Raw genomic sequence first — 24,397 nt, forward strand, 5'->3', positions numbered from 1 at the left:
TTAGAGAGAAGACAAGAGAGAGAAATTAAATCGATTGGTTGCTTTGCCTCAGAAAATACCAACGTAACTCTCACTGCCGGAAGTTGCTTCGTCCCTGAGCGATCACTTCATGTCGATTAACAGAGAGGTAGCCAAATAATTGAAGCTAATCAATCACTCGTAGCTTTTCTTCATTACTTTCCGTAAAGTCCTCTTTTCACTAAACCCGGAGAGTACGATCGATTCTCCGCCTTGCCTGAAACACGGAGCGTACGATCGATTCTCCGCCTTGCCTGAAACACGTTGAAGCTTTTAAAAAGAGAATATGTCCAGTGATTTTTGAATAAAAACAAATTGACCCGTGATTGATCAGGGTGACTCTCTTGTAAAAAAAGTTTAATTAAAAAAAAAAAAGAAGAAGAAGATTGGATATGGGATTCAAGTTCAGATGGCTGTTACATCCAATTGGAAAAGAGAAGCCGTAAAGAATAGAAAAATAGATTTAGATTCGTCTTCGTAGATTGCAGAGAATGTTTTCCTGAATCGTGATTTGACTGGTGAGAGTGATTTTTCACGTTTAGACCTTTTTAAGGATAAGCCAAATGCTACTCTTTAATATTTTTTAATAATCTCTTCGACTAAGAAGTTATTTAAAATCTAATATTTATTTCATAAATGGGACAAGGTTAATTTTTTAAGAGTTTTTGAATTTTTATTTTATTTTTAATATTCATATACAAAATTTCTTTTTGTAAAATATTACAATATTTATATTATATCTTTTAAATTTTCAATCAGAATGCATCAGAATGATCGACAAAGTCCGAATTTTGGGTTAAATTTCTTATCCATTAAACGGGGGTATTTAGGCCAACCGGTTTAACAATAAGTTTAGGCCAACTCCACACAAAAAAATCCGTTTAAAGTATTGAGTTATTGACATCAATTAATCAATACACCCAAAAGACCGATCTGTTAAGTGCGAAAAGCTACCGCCTACAAGAGTGGAAAGAACCACTCTGATAATTATATTTTTAATTAGGAAATAAAATGAGGTTGGACATAAATCTAGCTTCTTAAAAAGGTTATATTATTTACTACAAATATTATTTTTTTATACTTATAAAAATATCATCATCTTTAGTTATCAATTAAAATTGGTAACATTAAAATGATCTCAAATTATACATAAGGAATAATAAATAAACGTTAAAGGGTAAAAAATCATTTTTTATATTATTTAATTAAATTAATTAATTAAATTAAAAATTAAATAGGACTTGGATCTATAATATTTATTTTTATAAATAAATCTATATAAAAAACTATATTTAATATTTATTTGATACATAATTTTGAAGCCACCAATTTGAGAATATCTTTCTAAATATCTAACGTGGGTATAAGACTTGGGATGACTTAACACCCACGTAAGCAGCTTTTTCCACCAAACAAATAATGATAATAATAATAAATTCGACAGAAGGAATACATCATTTCACACGTGTTTCTCGCCACGTGGAAAACTACCGACATCTGGGCCATCATTCTTACGTCATAATCATGACGTCATCACCACTATGTAACATCTCTTTCACGACACCATCCCCCTTTTCCTGCCAAATTCCTTACTAGTCCTAAGATGTTTACTTCTTTATAAATTATTTAAGTTATCTCTATAGCCTTGATTCTTACGAAAATTACGATTATTGTCCATTTATGTACACAGTTTTAGTATATTTGAGAAGTACTTGTATCATTTTGCAGTTCTGTTCGTATTTTAGGGCAGTAGGGAAGGGCATTTAAGTCATTTAAATGAGCAAATTCAAAAAAATTCACATTGACCTCGTCTCTCGTTTTCGTTTTTCACAAATCGCACGCGGAAACCGTCGTCTCTATAAATGACCCAACTTCCACCCCTCCACGACGAAGTCTAGACTCCGGCGTCGTGGTTTCGGCCGGGCTTCCGAACCCTTCCATGACCGGAATCCCCGCGTCTCCGTCCCCCAGGCAGAAGATCCCATTTTGCCTCGAGAAATACGCATTTCAGGATTCAGGCTCTTGTTCTTGTGCTCTTCGAGGCATGGAGGGGGGGACGGGGCCAACAGGCAGGGTAGAAGATGGATTGGAGGCCGAATCGCCGGAAGTCGAGGAGTTCTTTAACCTGGTTGAAAGAGAAGCGCAGAGAGTTCAGTTACTCGTCCGGAAGAACGAGAAAATGCCGTTGACGAGAAACCAGGTCACCTGGCAGCCCAAGTTCAAGATGGAAGATTTCAGCTTCCCGTTTAAAGGTCCCAGCACTGCTGCGAAGAGTACTCCAACCACATCTTCCAGTTGCACCAAAGTTTCAGAGAACGACGCGGGGCAAGGGAAGGAGAAGCGGCTGCTAAAGCTGGGTCTGAAGAGGCTAAGAGACTCGCTGGACTCGGGTCTCCAGGAAGAAACCGTGAAAAGGAAGAATTGTGGCGATGATGGTGACTTGTGGAAACTTAGTTCCGAAGACTAGCTTTTTCAGTGGGGAGGGTCGGAATGTGAATAATTACTTTAAGCCGACTGTAGTAGGTGCTTTTCCATTCTTGATTTTCCCCTTTTCAGTTTGTTTTCTTCTGAACAGAACAGTAAGCCTTTTAAATGGCCTAAGGTAAACAATACCTAAAAAGCTCTAAACTAAACTTCTAGTTCTAGATCAACACTCTTGATCACATCTGGTAATGCTTGTTCATAAAAAACTTGGGTGGTCAATAAAAAACTTAAAACGATGCAGGATATGTCATCGGTGCTCTTCCTGGAGAGAGCTTCTAGGATCAAATGCCCCGATGCCGCTTGAGGATCGTCTAAATACCCCTCATCGAGTCCGCCGCCTCTTGGTTCGACATCACCTAGATGGAGAAACCAGAGCATTATTTACATTATTTGATGACTTAACTTTGACGAATATCATGGCACGTAGAATCCTCCCGTAAATACGTGTTCTTTGTAAGATCACATAAAAATATCGTCGAATTTTAAAGAATCCCAAGAACGTCACCTTCCACAATCCGTCGCTACCGAGAATGATGAATTCTGTTTCTTGGTCAATCATCTCCGTCGTTACATCCGGTTTCGAGGTGATTTGCTGCTTCAGCGACTGGTCTCCGAAAGCTCTCGTCATTGCTAACTGCCCATCCACGCGTGACACGTTCCCTGAACACATTTCATAATCGAAGCTCGATCGATCTCTGATACGAGCGTTTGAAACGCGATCCTTTAAAGTGAAGAGAGAATGAATCTTAATTTACCTGGCTTTTGGGATACAAGACCTCCTTTACTCTCAACCATGTCTCTCTCCTTTTCGGGTTCATGATCGACTGAAAGCTGCTTTGCAGCACCATTACTGCATATAATTGCCCGGGACTCTCCCATATTGGCTACTATTAGTTTCTCCCCGTTGATCAGTATGGCTGTTACTGCAGATGAGCCTCCTCTTCTCGCACCGACTACTTCGTCCAGAATCTCGTTGTCTGTTTCCTTGTAATCTCTCTTGATTGCACTCTCCGGCTTGGTCCAGAAATCTGGCTGATCGTACGGAAAAAACAGCAGCTAATTATGTTCCCATCGATGAAATGAAATTAGATATGAAGATCAGGTAAACCATGAAAATCTGATAATAAACTGCTCACCTCGTCGAGGATATTGTCGAACAGATGGGACTGCAACCAATCTGCAACATGTTGACCAGAATGTCCATCAAAGATTGCATACAAACCCAACCGATTCCCATGAGCTGATCTGATCTGCGCTACGACGTAGTCTTCCATTTCGTGGCCTTGTTTTCCCTCCACGAGATGGTACTCATGCCAGAAAGACTTGTCTGATAATTGGAGCTCATCGTCGTCACGTTCTGTCTACACTCATGCTCGCTCATCCTTTTCCAAAATAAACCAGAATCAATTACTACTCAATTACTTAGTTCATTAGATTAAGCTGTTAGTGTAAAATGAATTTCACTTCTTTTGAATCACGTCAGGTAATTGAATCAAATCGAGGAAAGCTGATTCAGACCTTTTTTCCAAATCATTAACAAGAAGCGCGGGACGCCATAGTCTCACCTCCGTTGTTGTTGCCCGTTGGCCCGCCATAGTCTCCAGCCATCATCGACGCTAAGGAAGACAACACGCGCTGAAGTTTAATTTTAAATCAGCGCCATAAAAATAATAATCTATATTTTTTATTTATAAAATAATTATTTTTATTTATTCAATATATTCATTTTATAATTACTGTATTAAATTAGTGATTTAATAGTCATAATTAAAATATAGTTAAAATAAATATTTTATAAATTATTTTGGTTTAATTATCCCATTGCTATAATTAAATAAACCAATGGTTTTAAATTTTGTGACAATATATTATTAATCAATAATACATAAAAATATATATTAATATATATATATATATATATTAATTGTTTTATTAAATTATTAAATTAGTGGTTTTTAATGTTAAAATATATCTTATGTTATTAAAAAATAATTTATTTATTTATTATATTTGCTTATGTTATTTTTTAATTTTATTTATTTATTTTTAATAATTTATTCTAGTCACACGTAATTATTGTATTAATTTATAATAAATTATAATCATTAAGTAATATAATATAGTTTTTCATTAATTATGATATTAATATATTTTAATGCTACAGGTTAAATCACTTATAAGTGTAGTAACCATGTTTATTTTGGTTAATTATCTGTTTAGGTATATGTTCTATTTGGGGGGGTTAGTGCCCCAAATGGATTCTTGAAGATCAAGTTCATATCCAACATGAAGATCATGTCAGTCATGTACATAAAGATCATCTTCGCACTTGGTGTTAGTGTTGACGACTTCATGTGCATCGAAAAACAGTTTCCAGTGTTAGTGCCCCAACATGAAAAAAACATAAAAAACAAGAAAATTTCTAAACCTTTACAGTGCACTTAATTACAACATAATCCTTAAACCCCAAATTAGGTAAAATAACCATTATTACTACACGAATAAGTTATTTAATGTATAATTAAATATATTAATATATTTATTAATTGAATTAGATATTTTATTGTGCATTAATATGGTAATTACATGAGCCAATGAAATACCTATATGATTAATTACAAATAATAAATAAATAACGTTATAAATAAAAAAACGAAAGTAATACGTTAAGTTATTAATTTATTAATAACATATGATATACTTTAACCTAAAAATGAATATTTTAAGAGAAAAAATTGATCTAATCATAACTTTAACACACAATATATTTGTACAAAATATATTTTATGTATTATTAATTAATAATATATTATCACAAAATTTAAAACCATTGGTTTAATTAACTATAGCAATCGGATAATTATGCCAAAATAATTTATCAAATATTTATTTTAACAATATTTTAATTATGAATATTAAATCACTATTTTAATATAGTAATTTTAAAATAAAAATAATTATTTTATAAATAAAAATTATAAATTAATGATTTTTATGAAGATAGTTTAATTTTTCCTAAACTTAGGAAAAATTAAACATCTTCGTCTTCCTCCGCAGTAGCGGGCAACGGCAATGGCGATGGGGACGGGCTAGGCAAAGGCGACGGCAGCGGGCAATGTCGACAGAGGCGGCGCTCCGACAGTACGCCGAGACGAGAGAGGGAGGCCGAGAAGCTCTGCAACAGAGCTCGACCTCCCGTGCTCTGCGGGAATGAAAGAGGGCTGCGGGAATGAGAGAGGGAGCAGAGAATGAGAGAGGGCTGCAGGAATGGAGATGAGAGAGGGAGCAGAGAATGAGAGAGGGTTGCGGAAACGGAGATGAGCGAGGGCTGCGGGAATGGAGATGAGAGAGGGTTGCGGGAATGGAGACGAGAGAGGGAGCAAAGAATGATAGAGGGATGCGGGAATGCAATGGCAGAGAGAGCCCCGAAAGACAACCCCGCGCGAGAGTCATGTAGATGATTCTCAAAATCGGGCGGAAAATGTTTTCCGCCGTTTACTCTTGGGACATGAACTCCTGATTCATGTATATTCATGTACATGAATGAATTTCGGCGCCCCCTAAGGGGGGGGGGGGGGGGGGGGGGGGGGGGGGGTTAGTGCACATGACTCAGGACATGATTTTCATGCGCATTACGCAGTTCATGTCCTGATGTCGTTAAGGGGCGCCGAAATTCATGTCATGTACATGAATATACATGAATCACGAGTTCATGTCTCAAGAGTAACGGGCGGAAAGTGCTTTCCGCCCGATTTTGAGAGTCATCTACATGACTCTCGCGCGGGCTCTCTCTCGGCGAGCAGGGCTGTCTCTCGGGGGGCTCTCTGCCGCACACCCTCTCTGCCGTTTCATTTCCACAACCCTCTCTCGGTGTTGCCGCAACCCTCTTTCGTTCCGCAACTGTCTCTCGTTCCCGCAGCCCTCTCTCGTTCCGTCGCCGTTGCCTACTAGCCCGTCCCCGTCGCCATCGTCATTGCCCACCGTCGTCGCTGGCCATCGCCGTCGCCTACTAGCCCGTCCCCGTCGCCATCGTCGTTGCCCTTTGGCTCGCAGCTGAGGAAGACGACGATGGTTTAATTATTTTTATTTATAAAATAATTATTTTTATTTGTAATTAATTATTTTTATTTATTTAATATATTTATTTTACAGTTACTATATTAAAATAGTGATTTAATAGTCATAATTAAAATATTGTTAAAATAAATATTTGATAAATTGTTTTTGGCATAATTATCCGATTGCTATAGTTAATTAAACCAATAGTTTTAAATTTTGTGATAATATATTAATAATTAATAATACATAAAATATATTATGTACAAATATATAGTGTGTTAAAGTTATGATTAGATCATTTTTTTCTCTTAAATTATTCATTTTTAGGTTAAAGTATATCATATGTTATTAATAAATTAATAACTCAACGTATTACTTTCGTTTTTGTTATTTATAATGTTATTTATTTATTATTTGTAATTAATCATGTAGTTATTTCATTGGCTCATGTAATTACCATATTAATGTACAATAAAATATCTAATTCAATTAATAAATATATTAGTATATTTAATTATACATTAAATAATTTATTCATGTAGTAATAATAGTTGTTTTACCTAATTTGGGGTTTAAGGATTATGTTGTAATTAAGTGCACTGTAAAGGTTTAGAAATTCTCTTGTTTTTTATGTTTTTCTCATGTTGGGGCACTAACACTGGAAACTGTTTTCCAGTGCACATGAAGTCGTCAACACTAACACAAATTCTTACCTAATCTTCATGTACATGACATGACATGATCTTCATGTTGGACATGACTTGATCTTCAAGAATCCACTTTGGGGCACTAACCCCCCCTAAACGACACCAGGACATGAACTGCGTAATACGCATGAAGATTATGTCCTGAGTCATGTGCACTAACCCCCCCTTTAAGTATATTTTAAAAGATTACTCATTCTCTTGTTTATATCATACTTTTCATTTGGGGACACTAATACTGAAATCTGTTTTCAGTGCACTTGAACTTGTCTACACTAACACCCAAGGATGAGTTGAAGTTAAATCAATTCATTTAAGATGAATTGAACACTGGAATCTGTTGACAATCAGAGTTTTTTACAAAGAAAAATGGATATTTGATACAACGAAGGTTAGACTCCAAGAGATGTTTTAGCAACTTAAAAAAACTTTAACTTTTGAGTCATCTTATGCCATCAAGAAGGAGATTTTACTAGGAGAATTATATATCCAAAGAAAGATCTATAAGTATATTTTCTTACCTATTCAACCAATTTTTAATTTGAGTTTTCTATAAGGAGATATCGATCTTGGAAATGTCAATAAATTTTTTTCTTTATAAAAATTCAACACCCACCGTTTTACCATCTCTAGTTGTTATCAAGGGGCCTATCCCTCCTCTCCTCCCTTCCCCTCCCATCAGTTAGGAAGAGAGGGAATTAGGGGATGGCCTTTCCCCTTCCTTCTCCACGTTTGTTGGGCAGAAAGTAGATGCACAGGGTGGGTCTTCCCTTCTAGATGGTTGGAGGGAAGCCACGAAGAGAGGGTTGTACATTTCTATCTCTCCCATTAGACGAATTTTAAACAAAGGACCCATAAAAAATGTCCCGTTAATTAATTGTAAAAGTGTGATTTAGTTCAACATCTACCAGAGAGTACCTTTTGTTTCGAGGATAAGAAAATCATATATGAATAAGTTCATAATTATTTCTAAAATAAAATGATGACATGCGAAATATTCAAATATTTCATGTATGTTGCACGTGTTTTATATAAAATAATCATATAAAATAAATTAAAATAGTATCATGTATAATTATCATATAAAATATAAGAGATAAAAATATTATAAAACATATAAATATTTAATGAGAGCTTAATCCAATCCGAAAAACCATTTGGTACGAAACATGTGAAACGACTATCTCAATTGTCCGATCATGATCAACGACTACTTCAACCGTCCGATCAAATAGTTATCTCAGTCATCCTATCAATGACTACCTTAACCGTCCGATTAACGACTATCTCAACTGTTTCACATGTTTCTCACCAAATGACTTTTCGTATTGGATCAATCATAATATGTCATTAATTAAATAAATATACATATATATAAATATATGTTGAATTTATGAAAAAGTGAAATACTTCATTAACATCAATAACTTGTTGTAATCAAAGTACATGAACCTCTATTTATAATAGAGGAAGGTAGTAGAGTCCAATTACAATAAAACTACCATTGTCTCAATTACACCCAAACTCTAACACTTAAAGATAAGTTAAACATAATTAAATAACTCAATATTGATAAAAAACAAACATAACTCAAACTAAAACTCTTCTTGGTCGTGACCCTAAGATAAAGATACTTTTGTAAGTTCTTATTGATCTTACAACTGATGTGATAAGGACGTCAGCTCATGGTAATCATTGTGGATCCTACTTCTTATGGGCTTAAGCCCATCTTGTGGGTCTTCCTTGGTCGTGTGACCTATCTTAAAATAATCTTAGATATGTGGGCCTTCCTTAGTCATGTGGGCTTGAGTTTATCTTCCAACAATATAATTTAATTAAATATTATTTGATATTAGATGTGAGTAACCATGAAAACCTTTGCATTCATAAAAAAATTATTTTAGATCCTTTGGACAGATAGAATAACGGATCAGTATTACGGATAAACATCATAAACTAGTAAAATTGACAGTCTAATAAAAAAAATTAAAATAATGCAAAATTTTAAATTTACTGGACGTCGCGACGAGTTCATAACCCTTCTAGCTCGGGCTGACTCACGAGTCGCCAACACGAGTTAATGGCAAACTTCTCTGCTAGCGATACATTTGAGCACGAAGCTCGCGTACTTCTCTGCTGTCACAACGTTTCTTTGTTTTTCTCCTTCCCTCCGTCGCGCCATTTTATTGCACAGTGACTGTAAGACTCTCTTCCTCAAAAAATACCGCGAATTCCTGTTCTTCTCTTGACTTAATTTTCAATAAATCTTGTGAATATGATCACTGAAGCACTGTTTTCTCGGATCTATCTGATTCCTGTTCCTTTGCGAAGGAGAATCTCTTGATCTGATCTATTACAGAGAGGTCGAGAGTTCTTCAACTTTGCATCGGAAATTTCTCGAATTTGGAAAATGAGAAGTGAAATATTTTTACTAGGTGCTATATTTATTTAGCAACATTCTTTTTCTCGCTGATTGTTTTGGATTGCCAGGATATGCTCTTCTACTGGAAACTGGCATAATCCTGTTCAAATTTACAGGTATTTATCTTTATTGTATATCAATTTAAATGCGCTAGACTGTCTAATAGATCCACTTTTTATGGTTCAAGTTCCTGCCTCGTTCTATTTATTCATTGTTTCGTTTGAAGTCTCTGTTTGGTGTAACCACGGCCAAATCGACGGAGAAGTTCAGTTGAAGAAGACATGGACAAATCCAGTGCTCTGGAGTACATCAACCAGATGTTTCCTACAGGTTACTTTCTTTTGATTTTCCTCTTGCTACGGCTGCTGGTATATTAACATGCTGACGTAACAGGTCTACCCTACTATTAAGATGAAGCGCAAAGGAAGAGATAATTTGGATCATTAATCAGGGATTTGATTCTCCTTGACTTTGGCAGTCAATGCCAATCAATCTCTTGATTGGCATTGACTTTCCCATTTACATTTTAATCATGTTTTTCTCATTCTCTTTACTTCGTACTGGATCATACCATTGGAAATGTCAAAATTCGTTTTGGATTATCTGCTGGTTGAAAGGAATGCTGTTGCAAATGAAGAAAAAATAATTTTTTTTTCATTTTTCTGTTTTCCTTCAGCTTATGTAGTCAAATGTAGGAATTTTATCTTTTTTGAAGTAAATTTCCGAGGGATGAGAAAAGTCGGTGGATTAATGATAATTGGGTGGAATAGTCATCATAAACCATGAATAAAATTTTTTCTATCATACTGTTAGTCTTCTTACTGATGGTCTGGTTTGTAATTTCATTTCTGATAGACTGTCTGTAGATCGTGTGGCAATCTAGGGCTCAATTTTCAACTACAATGCAGTGTTTGATTGGTCAAGCTTTTATGTGAAAAGCAAATACTTGTCATATTTTATAAAATTGCAAAGAGCTGAGCTTTACTGCCTGCATACAGAAGCAAGTGGCAATTTCTCTGCTTTTTGAAGCAGATAGCTTCATAAAGTTCTTGTAAGAGTCCATACTCTCAAGGAGCTGACAGCTTTGCCATACAGGGAAAAACAGTCAATTTGAACTGGCCATGTTAGTGGAATCAACTGATGCTCTTTACCAATGTCTCACTGAGTTAACCTTAACCCTAATTTAGTTTGAGCGTTTCAATTTTCTTCTTTGTAACCTTTACATATTTGCCCATCAGCTCAATGGCCACATGGGAGGTTTTGGTGTTTGGTCTTGACTCCAAGTCTCACTAGGGTTTGGGGTGTAGTGTTGGGATTTTATATGGGCAACCCAGAAAAAAAACTTAACTCATTCACCTTAGAAAGCCTATAATGCTTGCAGGTAGTGTATATATCAAATGAGCTCCTACAGAACACTTTCTGAGCCAATTTCTTAGTTCTTGGATGTTCTATGTGATGAAACGTTCCCCTTGCAGAGGCATCCTTATCAGGTGTGGAGCCACTAATGCAAAAGATACACAGTGAGATTCGTCGAGTGGATGCAGGAATTTTGGCAGCTGTTCGCCAACAGGTCACTGTTTGCTATTTAGATAAATACTGTCCAGAAAAAAAATGCATCTAGGGTTTGTTGCATACTCTATATCTTGTCCTCATATTAATATTAGTGATATTTTATATCCGTTGGTTTTTTTGCCTCGAGGTGCTAGGACAACAAAAGAACCAAAGTTCCATATTTGACATTGCAATTCCATCAGTATTTTTGGCAAGCCCAGGTATTTATGATATGTAGTTTCTTTTGCAGAGTAATTCAGGAACAAAAGCCAAGGAAGATCTTGCTGATGCTACCCATGCGGTTAAGGTTTGTCATTTTGTGTTTGAATTTAAATGATAAGTAAGCAGTTGAGTTTTTTTTTTTCCTCCTGAAAATATATAGTTGAGGTTTTAATGTCCTTATTCCAAAAGGCTGCTTATGGCTGAATCATTATTCTGAAAAATCCAACATCTTGGAGAGCCTAAGAACATATGGTTAGGAAATATCTGGAGGATGTCTATTGGCAGGCATCAATCCATTATTGAGGACACCGTTCCCATTGATGTTTGAGGCTTGAGGAAATCCTCTCCCCTATTTATTCATGTTTTTCAAGGAAACGAAAGCTGATGAAAACTACCATTAAAAAAAAAAAAAATCTGTAGCCTTGTGTTTGTTTCCTTATAGAACATTAAATGTGGAGTAATATTTCTCACAATATTTTAAAAAGAAAACTAAATATGCAAGCATCTTGGCTTATAAGTAATACTAATTGAGGTGTAGCCTCCACAATGTAGTATTGATACATTTTTTTGGGCTTTGTGAGCACTGACCTTTGTCTTAATGATGTTCATGTGAACCTTTCCATTTGGAATTTGAATGCAAAGCATTTGCTAGCTCTTGATATACAGGAACTTATGTACAAGATGCGGGAGATAAAAACTAAAGCGGAGCAAAGTGAAACGATGGTTCAGGAAATTTGTCGAGATATTAAGAAGCTGGATTTTGCCAAGAAGCATATAACAACTACCATCACTGCTCTTCATCGACTTACCATGCTAGGTTAGTTGTTACCAAGAGGTTGTTACATGTGTTTGACACATCTTTACAGATGTGTGTGGAGATTTATTTTGTGCTTTCAGTTGATTTAATACTCTATTGTTTCCAAATTGTCTAATGTCTATCTTTCAATACCGTAATAATACAAGTAGCTTTCAGAAGTGGTTGTTAGATATATAAAATTTTAAACCAATTGACTACTGTAGTTTCTGTTACATATTTTACTATCAACATGTTTTTATTTTTAGTTTTATGAGCACATTGGTCGTAAATTGCGGACATGGTACATTTTATAAAATGCTGGTGTAAACTGAAGTTGAGATAGAAACATTGATGTCTGAAATTATAGGATGACAATCAAACTTGGTTGTGTTATTTTTCTGATTGGCCATTTAAACCCTTAGTGGGGGTAATGAATGATATGGTAGTATTTCCAGCTCCTGCATGCATGTCGTTGATAATCATGATATCTGTACATGTTTTAGAGATATTGGATACTGTGCAATTGAAATGAGACAATTCATACATGAAATACTGAAGCTGGATATTCTCTTGTACATCTTACTGCAACATCCTTTTTTTTAAAAATTGCAGTCTCAGCCGTTGAACAGCTTCAAGTAATGGCTTCCAAACGTCAATATAAGGAGGGGGCTGCACAGCTGGAGGTACTGCTTTTAGTCTATTCATTATGCAAAATATCTGACATGTGAGTTAATCATAGCCTAGCTATTTCATGATTTACCCTACAGGTCAATGGAAAATGTATGTTAGGTTGATGTCCACTTCTTTTTTCTATTTTTATGTTAGTTTTGTATTTGTCGTACTTAACAATGTCTCAGTTGGTTCACTCACTGATTCTTGGTTGTTTTTTCCAAGGCTGTAAACCAACTGTGCAGTCATTTTGAAGCATATAGAGATGTCCCTAAGATCATTGAGCTGAGGGAGAAGTTCAAGAATATCAAGCAAATCCTCAAGTCTCACGTATTTTCAGACTTTTCAAGGTAAGAATTTGTCAGTTGGTGCAGTTGCCATTTGGCTGTTTTTCTCTTGGATATAATGTAAGTGTTATTTATCTCCTATTGCTTGTCTTGTTTGACTTCTGTTGCTAAGATATCCTTCCTGCAGCCTTATTATGTAAAATTTCTTCTGTATTATGTATATGTTGATTAAAATTTGGTACAAAACATTAATATATGTTAATTGTTCTTATATTAGTTCCGACATATGACTTTTCTCTCTGTAGCTTAGGGACTGGGAAAGAGACTGAAGAAGCCAATCTACTGCAGCACTTGTCAGATGCATGCTTGGTTGTGGATGCTTTGGAGCCATCTGTGAGGGAAGAATTAGTAAAAAACTTTTGCAGTAAGGAACTTACTTCATACCGACAGATATTTGAAGGAGCAGGTTAGCTTTTGAAATTTTATTAATGTATCTAGGGATCCGTCATTAATATTCTTTAGTTTTTCTTTAAGTGCGGAAACAACCTGTTTCATATTCTATTTCCTTTCCTAATCCTCCTCAGAACTAGCAAAATTGGATAAAACGGAGAGGAGGTATGCATGGATAAAGCGACGTCTCCGAACAAATGAAGACATCTGGAAAATCTTTCCACCACATTGGCATGTTGCATATTTGCTTTGTATACAGTTTTGCAAGTTGACAAGGTATTTGAACTTCTATAAGTTCATTGACTGTTGAAATTCCATACTCTGTGTACCTCCAATATGCTGGCATCTTTTGTTCCTCAGCTGAAACTGGAGCTGATTGAAACCTAGTATGATAGCTTCAAATTTTCCTTTGGACTTCTTGTCTTATATCACATGATTGTCTTATGAGTCCCTAATTATTTTAAAGTTTTCTGATAACAACTAAAAAACTAAATGCTCCATTTCAAATTTTTATATATATATATATATATTCCTTAGCTAATCATGATTTTGGGAGCTTTCAATTCTCCATTCAGTCTTAAAATCACTTTGCATATTTACGAAGTATTTTTTTTTGTTTAGTTTTAATAAATGAAAGTTAATGTAAATAAAAAGATACTAAGTTAATGTCCAGCGGAAATTTTGAAGCTGCCATACTACAAGTTACCTGAGGAAACTTGTGACCTTTTTCTCACACAAACTGTAAATGCAGATAAAAAATATATTATGTAGATGTTTCTGTATCAAATAGACAACTTGGTATATTGAAAATTATGTGAAAAAACAGAATTTAAACAATATTTTAAGTGTCCTGTACTGGAAGTATTTTGAGTTTATTTAGTTTTGTAGGGAAGTATGTTCTCATGGAATCTTATTTCCTTGGGTGTAAGAGGGAGCAGAGGCATTATTATAATTTTTACTACATTTAAATTGTAACTAGGAAAGGGGGGTTGTCCTAACTCTAATCTCTCCTTACCTGAATATACGTAAATTGTTCCTTCTCACCTCTTGTTGACTCTCTTTCTCTCTCTCACTCTTCTCTTCTCCTCCATATTGCTTCCTTGCAAATTCCAATCCAGGAATAAACTTATTTGTCTGTTTCATTTCAATTTTATTCTCATACCAACATTTTGGTTGCAATTCCGTAGTTTACTCTCCTGCAATGAAGTTTGTTTCACCATTGAAGGATTACTACATAGTAATTGTCAGATAACATTATTAGTTTTAGTATTGAATGATATCTCTCAGTATTTCAGGGCACAGCTTGTGGAGATCCTTGATAATCTCAAAGAAAAGCCAGATGTTGCAACACTGTTAATGGTACTTTATTTCTTAGAAAAAAATCTGTTATTGGTATAGTATGTTTTATGTTGTTTCCTTCAATAGAGATTTGCTAAACCAATATGAATATACAGTATATTTCATTCTTATGTGTATCAGTGATGTCTGTCAATGGATTGGTCTGTCTTGCAGGCATTGCAGAGGACTCTTGAATTTGAGGAAGAATTAGCGGAGAAGTTTAGTGGAGGACCAGCTGGTTCACGAGATCGAGAAACAGAGAATGAAGGGGAAGAAGCTGATAGAGGAGAGAGCCAGAGCCAAACTGTATCTGACATTCGAAAAAAGTATGAAAAGAAGCTTGCTGCAACCCAAGCAAACGGGACTGACCCAGTGAGTGCTATCAATTGGTGGAAAGCAGGTTGAGGCTCTTGTTCCATATTGTCATTTGATGTTTTCTATGATGTATGACAGGGAAATGCTGGTCATAGAGATCTGTCAGTTCCAGGAGCCGGGGTTCGTACATTTATTTCTGGTTTCATTGGCATCATGATCTTTGCAATAGAATTTTATTTGAATATTTATAAGCAGTGTTTCTCTAAACCATTAATTGTTGAGGGGGATTTCAGAAATGTTATCAGTTGGTGCAAATGTTATGATAACCTGCCATTGGGATTGACTTATTGTATGGATGAAATCTAGGACCTAATTCATGGCTATTCCATGGAGTCGCAGCGTACACCTAGGGCTGCTAATGGTAGAACAGGCTTTCTCGAAAAAATGTGGGACTACTGAAGAGTACTATCTCATTATTAATACTACTCCATAACCACCTCACATTGCTTCTCTTAATTCTGTATAATTACTATTCTGATGGTTATGTGAGTTATCTGGATGGTTATAATTTCAGTTCTGAGAGATAATTCTGGATGTACTTCTGTTTAGTAGATTAACAAAATACATCGCCTTTCAAAAGAATTTTCTTTGAATCTTATGGTGCATAACACATTATAAAGATAAATGCTCTTTACAATTTCTTTTGCAGTTCAACTTCCGTGGTATTATTTCCTCTTGCTTTGAACCACATTTAATGGTGTATGTTGAATTAGAAGAGAAAACTCTTATGGAGAGTCTGGAGAAACTTGTGCAGGTTTGCTTTATCTTAATTCCTACAACATATACGGACAAGATGTATCTCTCTTTATTGGTCCAGTAATAAGTGTTACTTTGACAGGAAGAAACTTGGGATATTGAGGAGGGAAGTCAAACTAATGTTTTGTCAAGTAGCATGCAGGTGCTTTACAATAGAGTAGTTATTGTTCTGTTTTGGTTTTATTCTCTCTGCTTGTAGTTTTTATTGATTGCTCTGTATCTGTTGAATCTAAATTGTTCTTTCTGTTGGATGATAATCAGGAGAATATGTTCGTAAAAAAATAATCAGGATAATATACAGTTGGAGATTTATTCAAGAGACTTAATTATTTATTTATGTACGATTATAGTTGCAAGCATGGTGAATCAATTACAAATGGTTGCTAAAATGTTCGAGAAGGCTGCTAAAATAATCAAAAAGAAGAAAAAGGTGTCATAGTTAAACTTTTAAAAATGAAGGAACAAATAACCACTGTCCTGAAGCTTCACAAACTAATATTATATTTCTCTTCATAACAACTAGGTACTTCGTTAATGTCTTTTTTCTTCAATCTATTAACTAGCGATAAAAAATTGTATCGCATAATTATGCCTATTTTCTATTATTTATGGGCAAGTATGATAGAACTCGTCCTAAAGTGAGTGAGTAGAGCAAAAACAGATAGTAATCAGCTTGCAAAAGGTGGACAAAGAAAGAGAGGAACTGGATGACTATGGATTTTCATGCAAGTGGCAGACACAAAATAGGAGCAAAACAAGGGCTGGATCAACCAGATCTGGTGCTAATGATAGAATTCATTTTGTAGTAAGTGGATAAAGAACAGAAAGTAACGGGGGCTTGATCAAGGAGGAAGAAAGAGAGGAGCTTGATGACCATAGATTCTTGCGCAAGTAACAGACACAAAACAAGAAACAGAACAAGGGGTTGGGGCTAGCTGCCTCTTCCCACGTCCTCTTTTATTCAAATAGAGATTATCTAGAGTTATACTTAGGCAATTTGCCTTCTAGATAGTGTCTTACTTAGCTTAGGTAACTAGCTTGCTATCAAGCTTCCTTTTTCCATGAGCAACTAGGAGAGAACCAACATCCCCTTATTCTTCTAAATCTAACACTTATTTAATTAGTGAGAATATTACCCTTGACCCTATGGTACACCCAAATACCTTTAACGACTATTGAAATTACATAAAGAGTCACAAACATATATCATGCAGCCATGCATGACCAACTGGAAATGATAACCAGCTAGCATGATATAGATATCATCAAATAGCATCGAGTAGTCTTTAGGGAGCAAGGTCCTCTTTCTCTAACTCCCATTGTCAAAGATTGTGTGGTGATCCAAATTAGAACATGAAATGTTCTACTGAACTATCTGGAACTACTTTCGGTCTTACACACTTTTGATGTAAGACAACAACATTGTTATTGATAGTAGAAAATCACCATATGAATATTTGGGGAGCTTTCTTTTCCTCTTCTTGGTGGTAAGATTTACTTGATCTTCACAACGAACCTACGCTAAACAAGATTACTTTGTATTTATCACCTTACAATCTCCTTGGCTACTGACAAGGCAAATCTTTGAGCTTCCATTCTTAAATAGAAACATTTTCATAGTGTCTTTTTATGGTTTATATCTTTCTATGCATATATGCTAGCAAATGGAATGCACTATCCTTCCTGTTTGATAAATTCGATTTGTTAAGTTGGGTCCAAGGCCCATCCCAAAATGACTAACCAACTTAGGAAACCTTTTTCCCAACTAATAAACTCAAAATCTTTGTACTCACTAATCCATGTGGGACTATACAAGTGGATAGTTTAGGTGTAGACCCACATATGAGTACCTACTCTGATACCATGTAAAGTTTGGACCATGGCCCATCCCAAAATGACTTGCCAACTTAGGAAACCTCTTTCCCAACTAATAAACTCAAAATCTTTATACTCATAAATCTATGTGGGACTATTCCTTAACACGATTTGATGCTTCTTCCAAAAGGGAACACAAGCTCTGCTTCAAATTAGGCAGCTTCTTTCCTTCTTACTGACCTGCACATCTTTAAAGTGATATCTCACTCATTTTAGACCATTAAATGTAACTTGGTGGACTTTTCTAGTAGTCTTAGTGTGGCTCTAGAAGATCAATGATATCTTCAGTTCTATGCTGGACAATTACATGTGTCATCTTTAAAAGCCTGCTTTTTAATGAAAGTATCAAGGCCTGAATTTCCAATTTCTAATTTCAGGCTTTCTGACTTTCTCATTCTTATGAATCTTGTGATTCTTCTAAATACCTGGTCTAATTCCGTTATTTGTCTTCTATATCGCTTCCTTTTGAAATTCATATAATTTTGCTGTGTTTCTTTTCTGCAGTTATTTTTGATAATCAGGAGAAGCTTGAAAAGATGCAGTGCACTGACAAAGAATCAAACATTATTTAATTTGTTCAAGGTAGTCTTTGTTTTGCTTGATGATTAATATGCTATAAACAAGGGTAGGTGTATTCATAACATGATATATGTATCATCCAGTACAACTCAAATTTGAAGATGTCAATACAATACACAATAATTGTTGTATCTTTATCTTTTTAATTTTTTTAGACCATGCCAAGTTCATAAAGCCTGATATGCATACCTTTTGTATTGATTTCAAGGGTCCTAGTACAATATGCGATACCTAAATGCCCACCCCTGGCTACAAATATTACTTTTCTAAAGCAACTTCTTTCTTTGATTAGGTGTTTCAAAGAATTCTCAAAGCATATGCAACTAAACTATTCAACAGATTACCCAAGGGTGGGACAGGGATCGTTGCAGCTGCCACAGGCACAGATGGACAGATCAAGGTCTTCATATGCACATTGGCCAGTAATTTCTTTTTTTGAAAAGGATGTATATATTAACAAAAAAACAAAGAATTACAGAGGGACGGGGAGCAACATTGGCCAGTAATTTCATAAATTAGAGTTGTAATTCTAGTAATAAGTTTGATTGTACAGGTTTCAACTTCAGCTCTATATTACTCATTTTACCATGTTCAACAGACTTCTGACAGAGATGAGAGAATGATTTGCTACATAGTCAACACAGCAGAATATTGCCACAAAACGGTTAGTAATTACATTACTAGTTCTTTTTCTGTTAAATAAAAATTTCTTCATGCTCGAATATATATATATTGTACTTCCTAGATTCTGACGCATTGATATCTTCATTAAACAAGAGCATTGCTTAACTGATTTGGGATATAAGGCTAATCCATCTGCCATATTAATTCTCATTTCTGCTGATGGGAGCAAAAATTTCTGAGACTCATATTACTGAGAATGGCTGTTATTCTGTGTTTATGCAACTTGACTATGGATTTTTATTTCATAACAGTCTGGCGAACTGGCAGAAAATGTTTCCAAAATTGTCGATTCTCATTTCGCAGACAAGATTGATATGTCAGAAGTGCAGGTAGGTAATCATTCCAGAATCGGTTGGTTGCTGCTACTCTGCACAATTCCTCCTTTCCCAATGATGCTCTGTTTCCAGTGCCAACATTGTTTTTTGTCCTTTTAAAATTATGACTGGCTTTTATTACTGTGAATTTACAAAGAGGAAAGACAACCCCTCAAGATACAATAAGAAAAGAGTTTCCAACCACTAATGATTGGCAAGAATTCCCTCCTTAGTCTATATATTCGAAGCTCGTAGAGAATGCAGCCAAGTTACGTTTAAAGGAGATCAAATATCCTTAATTTCATAGTAAGTAAGCAGAAACCTCCACAAGAGGAGGGGAGGACTCCATCCAGCTGATCGAGCTGTGTCGCTGTCAATTATGGGAGGAGCAGGGAATTCCTGGCTGTAAAGCTTGACTCCTTATAATAATGTATTGATTTTGGCTTCAGCTGAAGTGCTAATTACAGTAGGACAAGAAAAATCTAGATGAGCATTCCCAGTCTGATTTCTAACCAGTGGTGACATTTTTACTGTGAATATTTACAGGATGAGTTCTCAGCAGTGATAACGAAATCGTTGATAACATTAGTTAATGGATTAGAAACCAAATTTGATGTTGAAATGTCTGCAATGGCACGTGTCCCTTGGGGTACGCTTGAAAGTGTTGGCGATCAGTCCGAGTATGGTTTCATATAACCTTCTGCTCGAAATTTTTTGAACTGCAAATCAGGCTCTACATAAACATTTTAAAAATGATTTTTTTTGTGTGTTTTCCAGGTATGTTAATGCAATAAACTCGATTCTTACTAGCAGTATTCCTGTGCTTGGAAGCCTTCTATCCCCCATATACTTCCAGTTTTTCCTAGACAAGGTATTTGTTTCACCTTCAGCTCTTTCTTGTGTCTTTTTCTGATGACGAAGTTTTGAGGGAAGAACAAGATTTCCATAAAATTCTAATGAAGCTTTATGTGTTAAATTCATCGAGTGAGATGTTGTCACCCACGTGTCAATCATAAAGATTTATTTCAGTTGCATCCAGACAGGAAACGGAGTGTTGCACTTAAATAAGCTATTTTTTTGCTTGACATAAACTGTCAATTTATGAAACCAAATAATTTGTCAAATTTTGGTTAAGCAGCTTGCTGCCTCTCTTGGACCTCGTTTCTACCTCAATATTTACAGATGCAAAGTCATCTCCGAAACAGGAGCCCAACAGGTAGTGCCATTTGGCTTTTGTCACTTCTTGCACATTTGGGAAATCAGGATTAGGGAAGGATTCGGATTTAGCATTAGCCATGAAGGTGTTGACTGTCTTATTTGGAGCTGAATTGAGCCTGTGTTGCACTCAATTGCAGATGCTGCTGGACACTCAGGCTGTCAAGACGATTCTTCTGGATATACCTTCTCTAGGAAGAAAGGTGCCTACTTTGGAATGTGAAATAATTGCTTTTTTTTTCTTTTTATATGCTTTTGTGCGTGCTTACTTACACCGTGGTGACATGTCATAAACATTTTTTTATTTTTAAGTGCTGTAAGTACATAGTTATCCTGATTTGGGCCCTTGTACTCTGGCTATATCTGTTTATTAAGGGCTTTCTTGTTTGTACGTGTTTACTCGAGTTTTGACCTATTTATTTTGTTTATCTATATTCAATGTGGCTCATAAAGTGAAGATTTGCTCTTAACTTGTAGGGATAGCAGTCGGGTCAGTTAGCAAAAACCCAAGCCTGGTCTGCTTTCCCATCCCCATTCCACAGACCCAACCTATTGTGGCCCACCCCTCTTCTTTGTTGGAACCTATCCCCACTTTGAGGGGGCATGTGAGCTTCCCGTTTAATCCACCTTGCTGCCATCCATAGTAACATGTGTATGTTTTACTCAAATTCTTTGTTGCAACAGACATCAGGTGCTGCTAGTTACTCCAAGTATGTCACCCGTGAAATGAGCAAGGCCGAAGCACTGTTGAAGGTCGGTGATTCAGTTACAGAGAAACTGTTTTTTTTTTTTCTGGATAAGAGTGATTACTTAGTTTCAAAAAATGAAATTTTTGCTCACTTAAAATTTCTTTTACAGGTGATCTTGTCACCTGTTGATTCAGTGGGAGATACATACCGTGCACTTCTTCCCGAGGGGACGCCCTCAGAATTCCAGAGAATCCTTGAGCTTAAGGTTCCATTTCATCTCTCCATTTTCTTCATGGTTAAACTATGGTTAACCTAGGATTTTCTGAAGCAGAGTTTAGGGTTTAGAGTCAGTACAAACACTTAGGTTGGATGTCACAGCATTTTGTGGGCCTTTGGAAAAGCAGGTTTTGGAATCAAAGCATGAGCCATAGCCACTGTGTAACAGATTTCATGTCTTGGTGTTCATTGGAAGAAGCATCTTATTCTTTCATCCACAAACCAAAGCAGATCCTCTTAATATATTTCACTCCAAATTTGTCATATTTTGGCCTCTCTTAGAATGGCCATTAAATAGACCCAGCGCCTATAAAGTTGATTTATAGGTTGAAGAAACAACAAGTAATGTTACTAAAAGCAGCTGTTTGATGTTCAAACACTGAACTTCACTAGTTGGATTCTTCTTGATGTCGAATTTAGTGTCTAATTCAATTTCAACTATAAGAAACATAGTTTGTATTGCTAACTTGTGTTAAAGGTAATAATCCTTGTAAATTAAACTCAAGAAAGTCCCTTGATTATGTTATGAGGGCCTTATAGCTTCAGCCTGTCATCTTGTGATGGACCTAGAAACCTTTATGTTTATGTTTTTAAATCCCTTAGTCTTTTAGTCCATTTATTTATTTATTGTTAGCAATATATGCATGAATATAGAAGTGACCCAAGAAAAACAAACTGCAGGGATTGAAGAAAGCAGATCAGCAGGCCATACTGGATGATTTTAACAAGCATGGGGGTCCTGGAATTAAACACCCTTCTGGGTCGCCAATGGTTATTGTGCCATCAGTCCCCCCATCTCCACCAGTGGCACCACCTGCCACATCTTCCCCTATCACAGCAGCTGGAGCCATCCCATCAAGAGAGGATGTCCTTGCTCGTGCCGCAGCTCTCGGTCGTGGTGCTGCTACAACAGGATTCAAAAGGTTCCTTGCTCTAACTGAAGCTGCTAAAGATCGCAAAGATGGACCTTTCAGAAAACTCTTTAACCCGTGAAAAAAGAATTGACTGCAATACATCTTTATGTCACAGGCAGGTATTCTCCTTTGTCTTCATTCCCGAGTTTCACATGCATCTACGAGTACCAAATATTTTTTATCCGAGTGAAGCAATTCTGTAAATTTCGAGCTATTGGCGTCTATGATTTAGAACTCTTAAGCATGGCCCTCCAGTGCTTTTGCCAGCTGTCTAACTCTGAAGCGTGGTTGTCCACATTTCTGAAGCAAAAGAATTAAATGAGAGAATCAATAAATATTGACATTAGATGCAAGAGAAGTATTCTAGACAAGCTTTTTCATTTTAGCAACATTTTAGATACCTCTCATTTTGTATTATATTAGTTCTCTTTGTCTATTATTATTTTTCTCAATGTTAGATGTACGGCTGCTCATTTTCATAATTCTATCTCAAATACATTATTTGAATAATGTAATATAAATTCCAAATGCGATCTATCCTTCCAAATAGGGGTGGATTCGAACCGAGCCGAGCTCGAGCTCGAGCTCGGCTCGGTTCGATTCGGTATCTCTCGAGCTCAAGTTCCGGAATCAGCTCGTTTAAATTAACGAGTCGAGCTTGACCGAATCCAGGTTCGGCTCGACGACTCGCGAGTGGGCTCGTTAAAGAGTGGGGAAACGGGAGCGAGAGCGAGGGGGAAAAAATTCTTCCTCCCCTCGTCATTGTCGAGCCCCTCCCGTCCGTTATTGTCGTTGTCTCTGTTGTTGTCAACAGTTACTTGTTGGTCGCATTTGTCATTGGCTATTCGATTTCTTCCTCTCCTCGCCTTAGCCTCTGTTTTCGTCGCCTCCGTCGCAACCATCATCCTTGATGACACCGGTGTCATAACCCCTTTCCTCTGCGTTGTCTCAGTGGAATACCTAAGTTCAAGAGAGAAGCAATTCCCCCCCCCAAACTCTTCTTCCGTGTGAGATCATAAAGTTTAAAAAAAAAAAAAAAATCCTTAAACTCTCCTTCCTCATGGCTCTTGAAGAAATTAAAAATACATTTTAGTAGAAATAAGTTTCTAGGGACTATTAGTGTCTTATGTTTTTTGTAAACATTTTTCTAATTGAAAATTCTTATTAAAAAATTATATAATTCTCTAAGTAAGATTTTCCTGCCAAGATGGACTAGAAAATCGTATAGAAATGTTTTTGAATAAGTATTTGATAGTTGATGTTGTACTATTTCTAGTATGAGGTAGTTTTTATTGCAATTTTGTGTTTGACATTTTATTTGATTAAAAATTTATCGATAAGTATAGTAATATATTAGATTGATTATTAATTTTTATTTATTTCCCTATAAGAGGCAATAAGAGGTCCATTTCACTTTCCTAATAAAATTTTAAAATATTTATTGTAATTTTCTAATAAGTCACTAATAATAATAGGATTTTATTTAAATTTTTTTTTTGGAAATATGTATAATAGGAAAAACTAGAAGAATATAAGTTTCAACCAGGGGCACTAAGGAGGCCATAGTGAATTTATGGCTAGATTCAAAAATTACAAAACAAGCTAGACAACATTTGGAGTAAAAAAGATTAATATTAGTGTGTTTTAATCTATTATTGAAATTCAATCATGAACCTCCCATATCATTCTTTTTTTAAAATGTATGCATAATTTTATATAT

General features: G+C 35.7%; 2 protein-coding genes across 5 annotated transcripts; one reads left to right on the top strand and one right to left on the bottom strand.

Moving 5' to 3' along the window:
- Positions 1-2,813: 2,813 nt before the first annotated feature.
- On the bottom strand, positions 2,814-3,776 carry LOC137953907 (probable protein phosphatase 2C 39). Its single transcript, XM_068801457.1, has 4 exons — positions 3,639-3,776; positions 3,258-3,534; positions 3,008-3,162; positions 2,814-2,858 (listed from the first exon to the last, which is right to left on the bottom strand). The coding sequence occupies exons 1-4, from the start codon at positions 3,774-3,776 to the stop codon at positions 2,814-2,816; spliced, it is 615 nt and encodes a 204-aa protein (XP_068657558.1).
- A 5,611-nt stretch (positions 3,777-9,387) lies between these two features.
- LOC137953188 (vacuolar protein sorting-associated protein 53 A) lies at positions 9,388-23,138 on the top strand. 4 transcript variants are annotated; one of them, XM_068800448.1, is made up of 27 exons: positions 9,388-9,464; positions 9,756-9,803; positions 9,914-10,017; positions 11,163-11,257; positions 11,489-11,545; positions 12,127-12,277; positions 12,869-12,939; positions 13,151-13,275; positions 13,518-13,678; positions 13,797-13,938; positions 14,958-15,021; positions 15,175-15,372; positions 15,454-15,495; positions 16,025-16,129; positions 16,214-16,273; positions 18,511-18,588; positions 18,878-18,985; positions 19,139-19,249; positions 19,521-19,598; positions 20,130-20,263; positions 20,361-20,454; positions 20,722-20,799; positions 20,939-21,001; positions 21,483-21,551; positions 21,657-21,752; positions 22,445-22,686; positions 22,793-23,138. In XM_068800448.1, the coding sequence occupies exons 3-27, from the start codon at positions 9,969-9,971 to the stop codon at positions 22,878-22,880; spliced, it is 2,559 nt and encodes an 852-aa protein (XP_068656549.1). In that variant the 5' UTR covers positions 9,388-9,464; positions 9,756-9,803; positions 9,914-9,968; the 3' UTR covers positions 22,881-23,138. The 4 variants fall into 4 exon arrangements, with proteins under 4 accessions (XP_068656549.1, XP_068656551.1, XP_068656550.1 ...); XM_068800450.1 differs by having other exon boundaries at positions 19,184-19,249; XM_068800449.1 differs by having other exon boundaries at positions 22,445-22,884.
- The last annotated feature ends 1,259 nt before the right edge of the window (positions 23,139-24,397 follow it).

The sequence above is a fragment of the Aristolochia californica genome, unplaced genomic scaffold, assembly GCF_029961685.1.
Source record: "Aristolochia californica isolate CCGP_79_NKW_82.1479 unplaced genomic scaffold, dmAriCali1.0.hap1 SCAF_16, whole genome shotgun sequence".
Taxonomy (NCBI): Eukaryota; Viridiplantae; Streptophyta; class Magnoliopsida; order Piperales; family Aristolochiaceae; genus Aristolochia; species Aristolochia californica.

Excerpts from the sequence above, each read along its gene's own strand:
- LOC137953907 (XM_068801457.1), bottom strand. The coding sequence starts at position 3,776 with ATGGAAGACTACGTCGTAGCGCAGATCAGATCAGCTCATGGGAATCGG. Across the intron at positions 3,163-3,257 it reads TCTTGTATCCCAAAAGCCAG|GGAACGTGTCACGCGTGGAT; the intron begins GTAAATTAAGAT and ends AAATGTGTTCAG. Across the intron at positions 2,859-3,007 it reads GTAGCGACGGATTGTGGAAG|GTGATGTCGAACCAAGAGGC; the intron begins GTGACGTTCTTG and ends TTCTCCATCTAG.
- LOC137953188 (XM_068800448.1), top strand. The coding sequence starts at position 9,969 with ATGGACAAATCCAGTGCTCTGGAGTACATCAACCAGATGTTTCCTACA. Across the intron at positions 20,264-20,360 it reads AGTGTTGGCGATCAGTCCGA|GTATGTTAATGCAATAAACT; the intron begins GTATGGTTTCAT and ends TGTGTTTTCCAG. Across the intron at positions 22,687-22,792 it reads GCTACAACAGGATTCAAAAG|GCAGGTATTCTCCTTTGTCT; the intron begins GTTCCTTGCTCT and ends TTTATGTCACAG.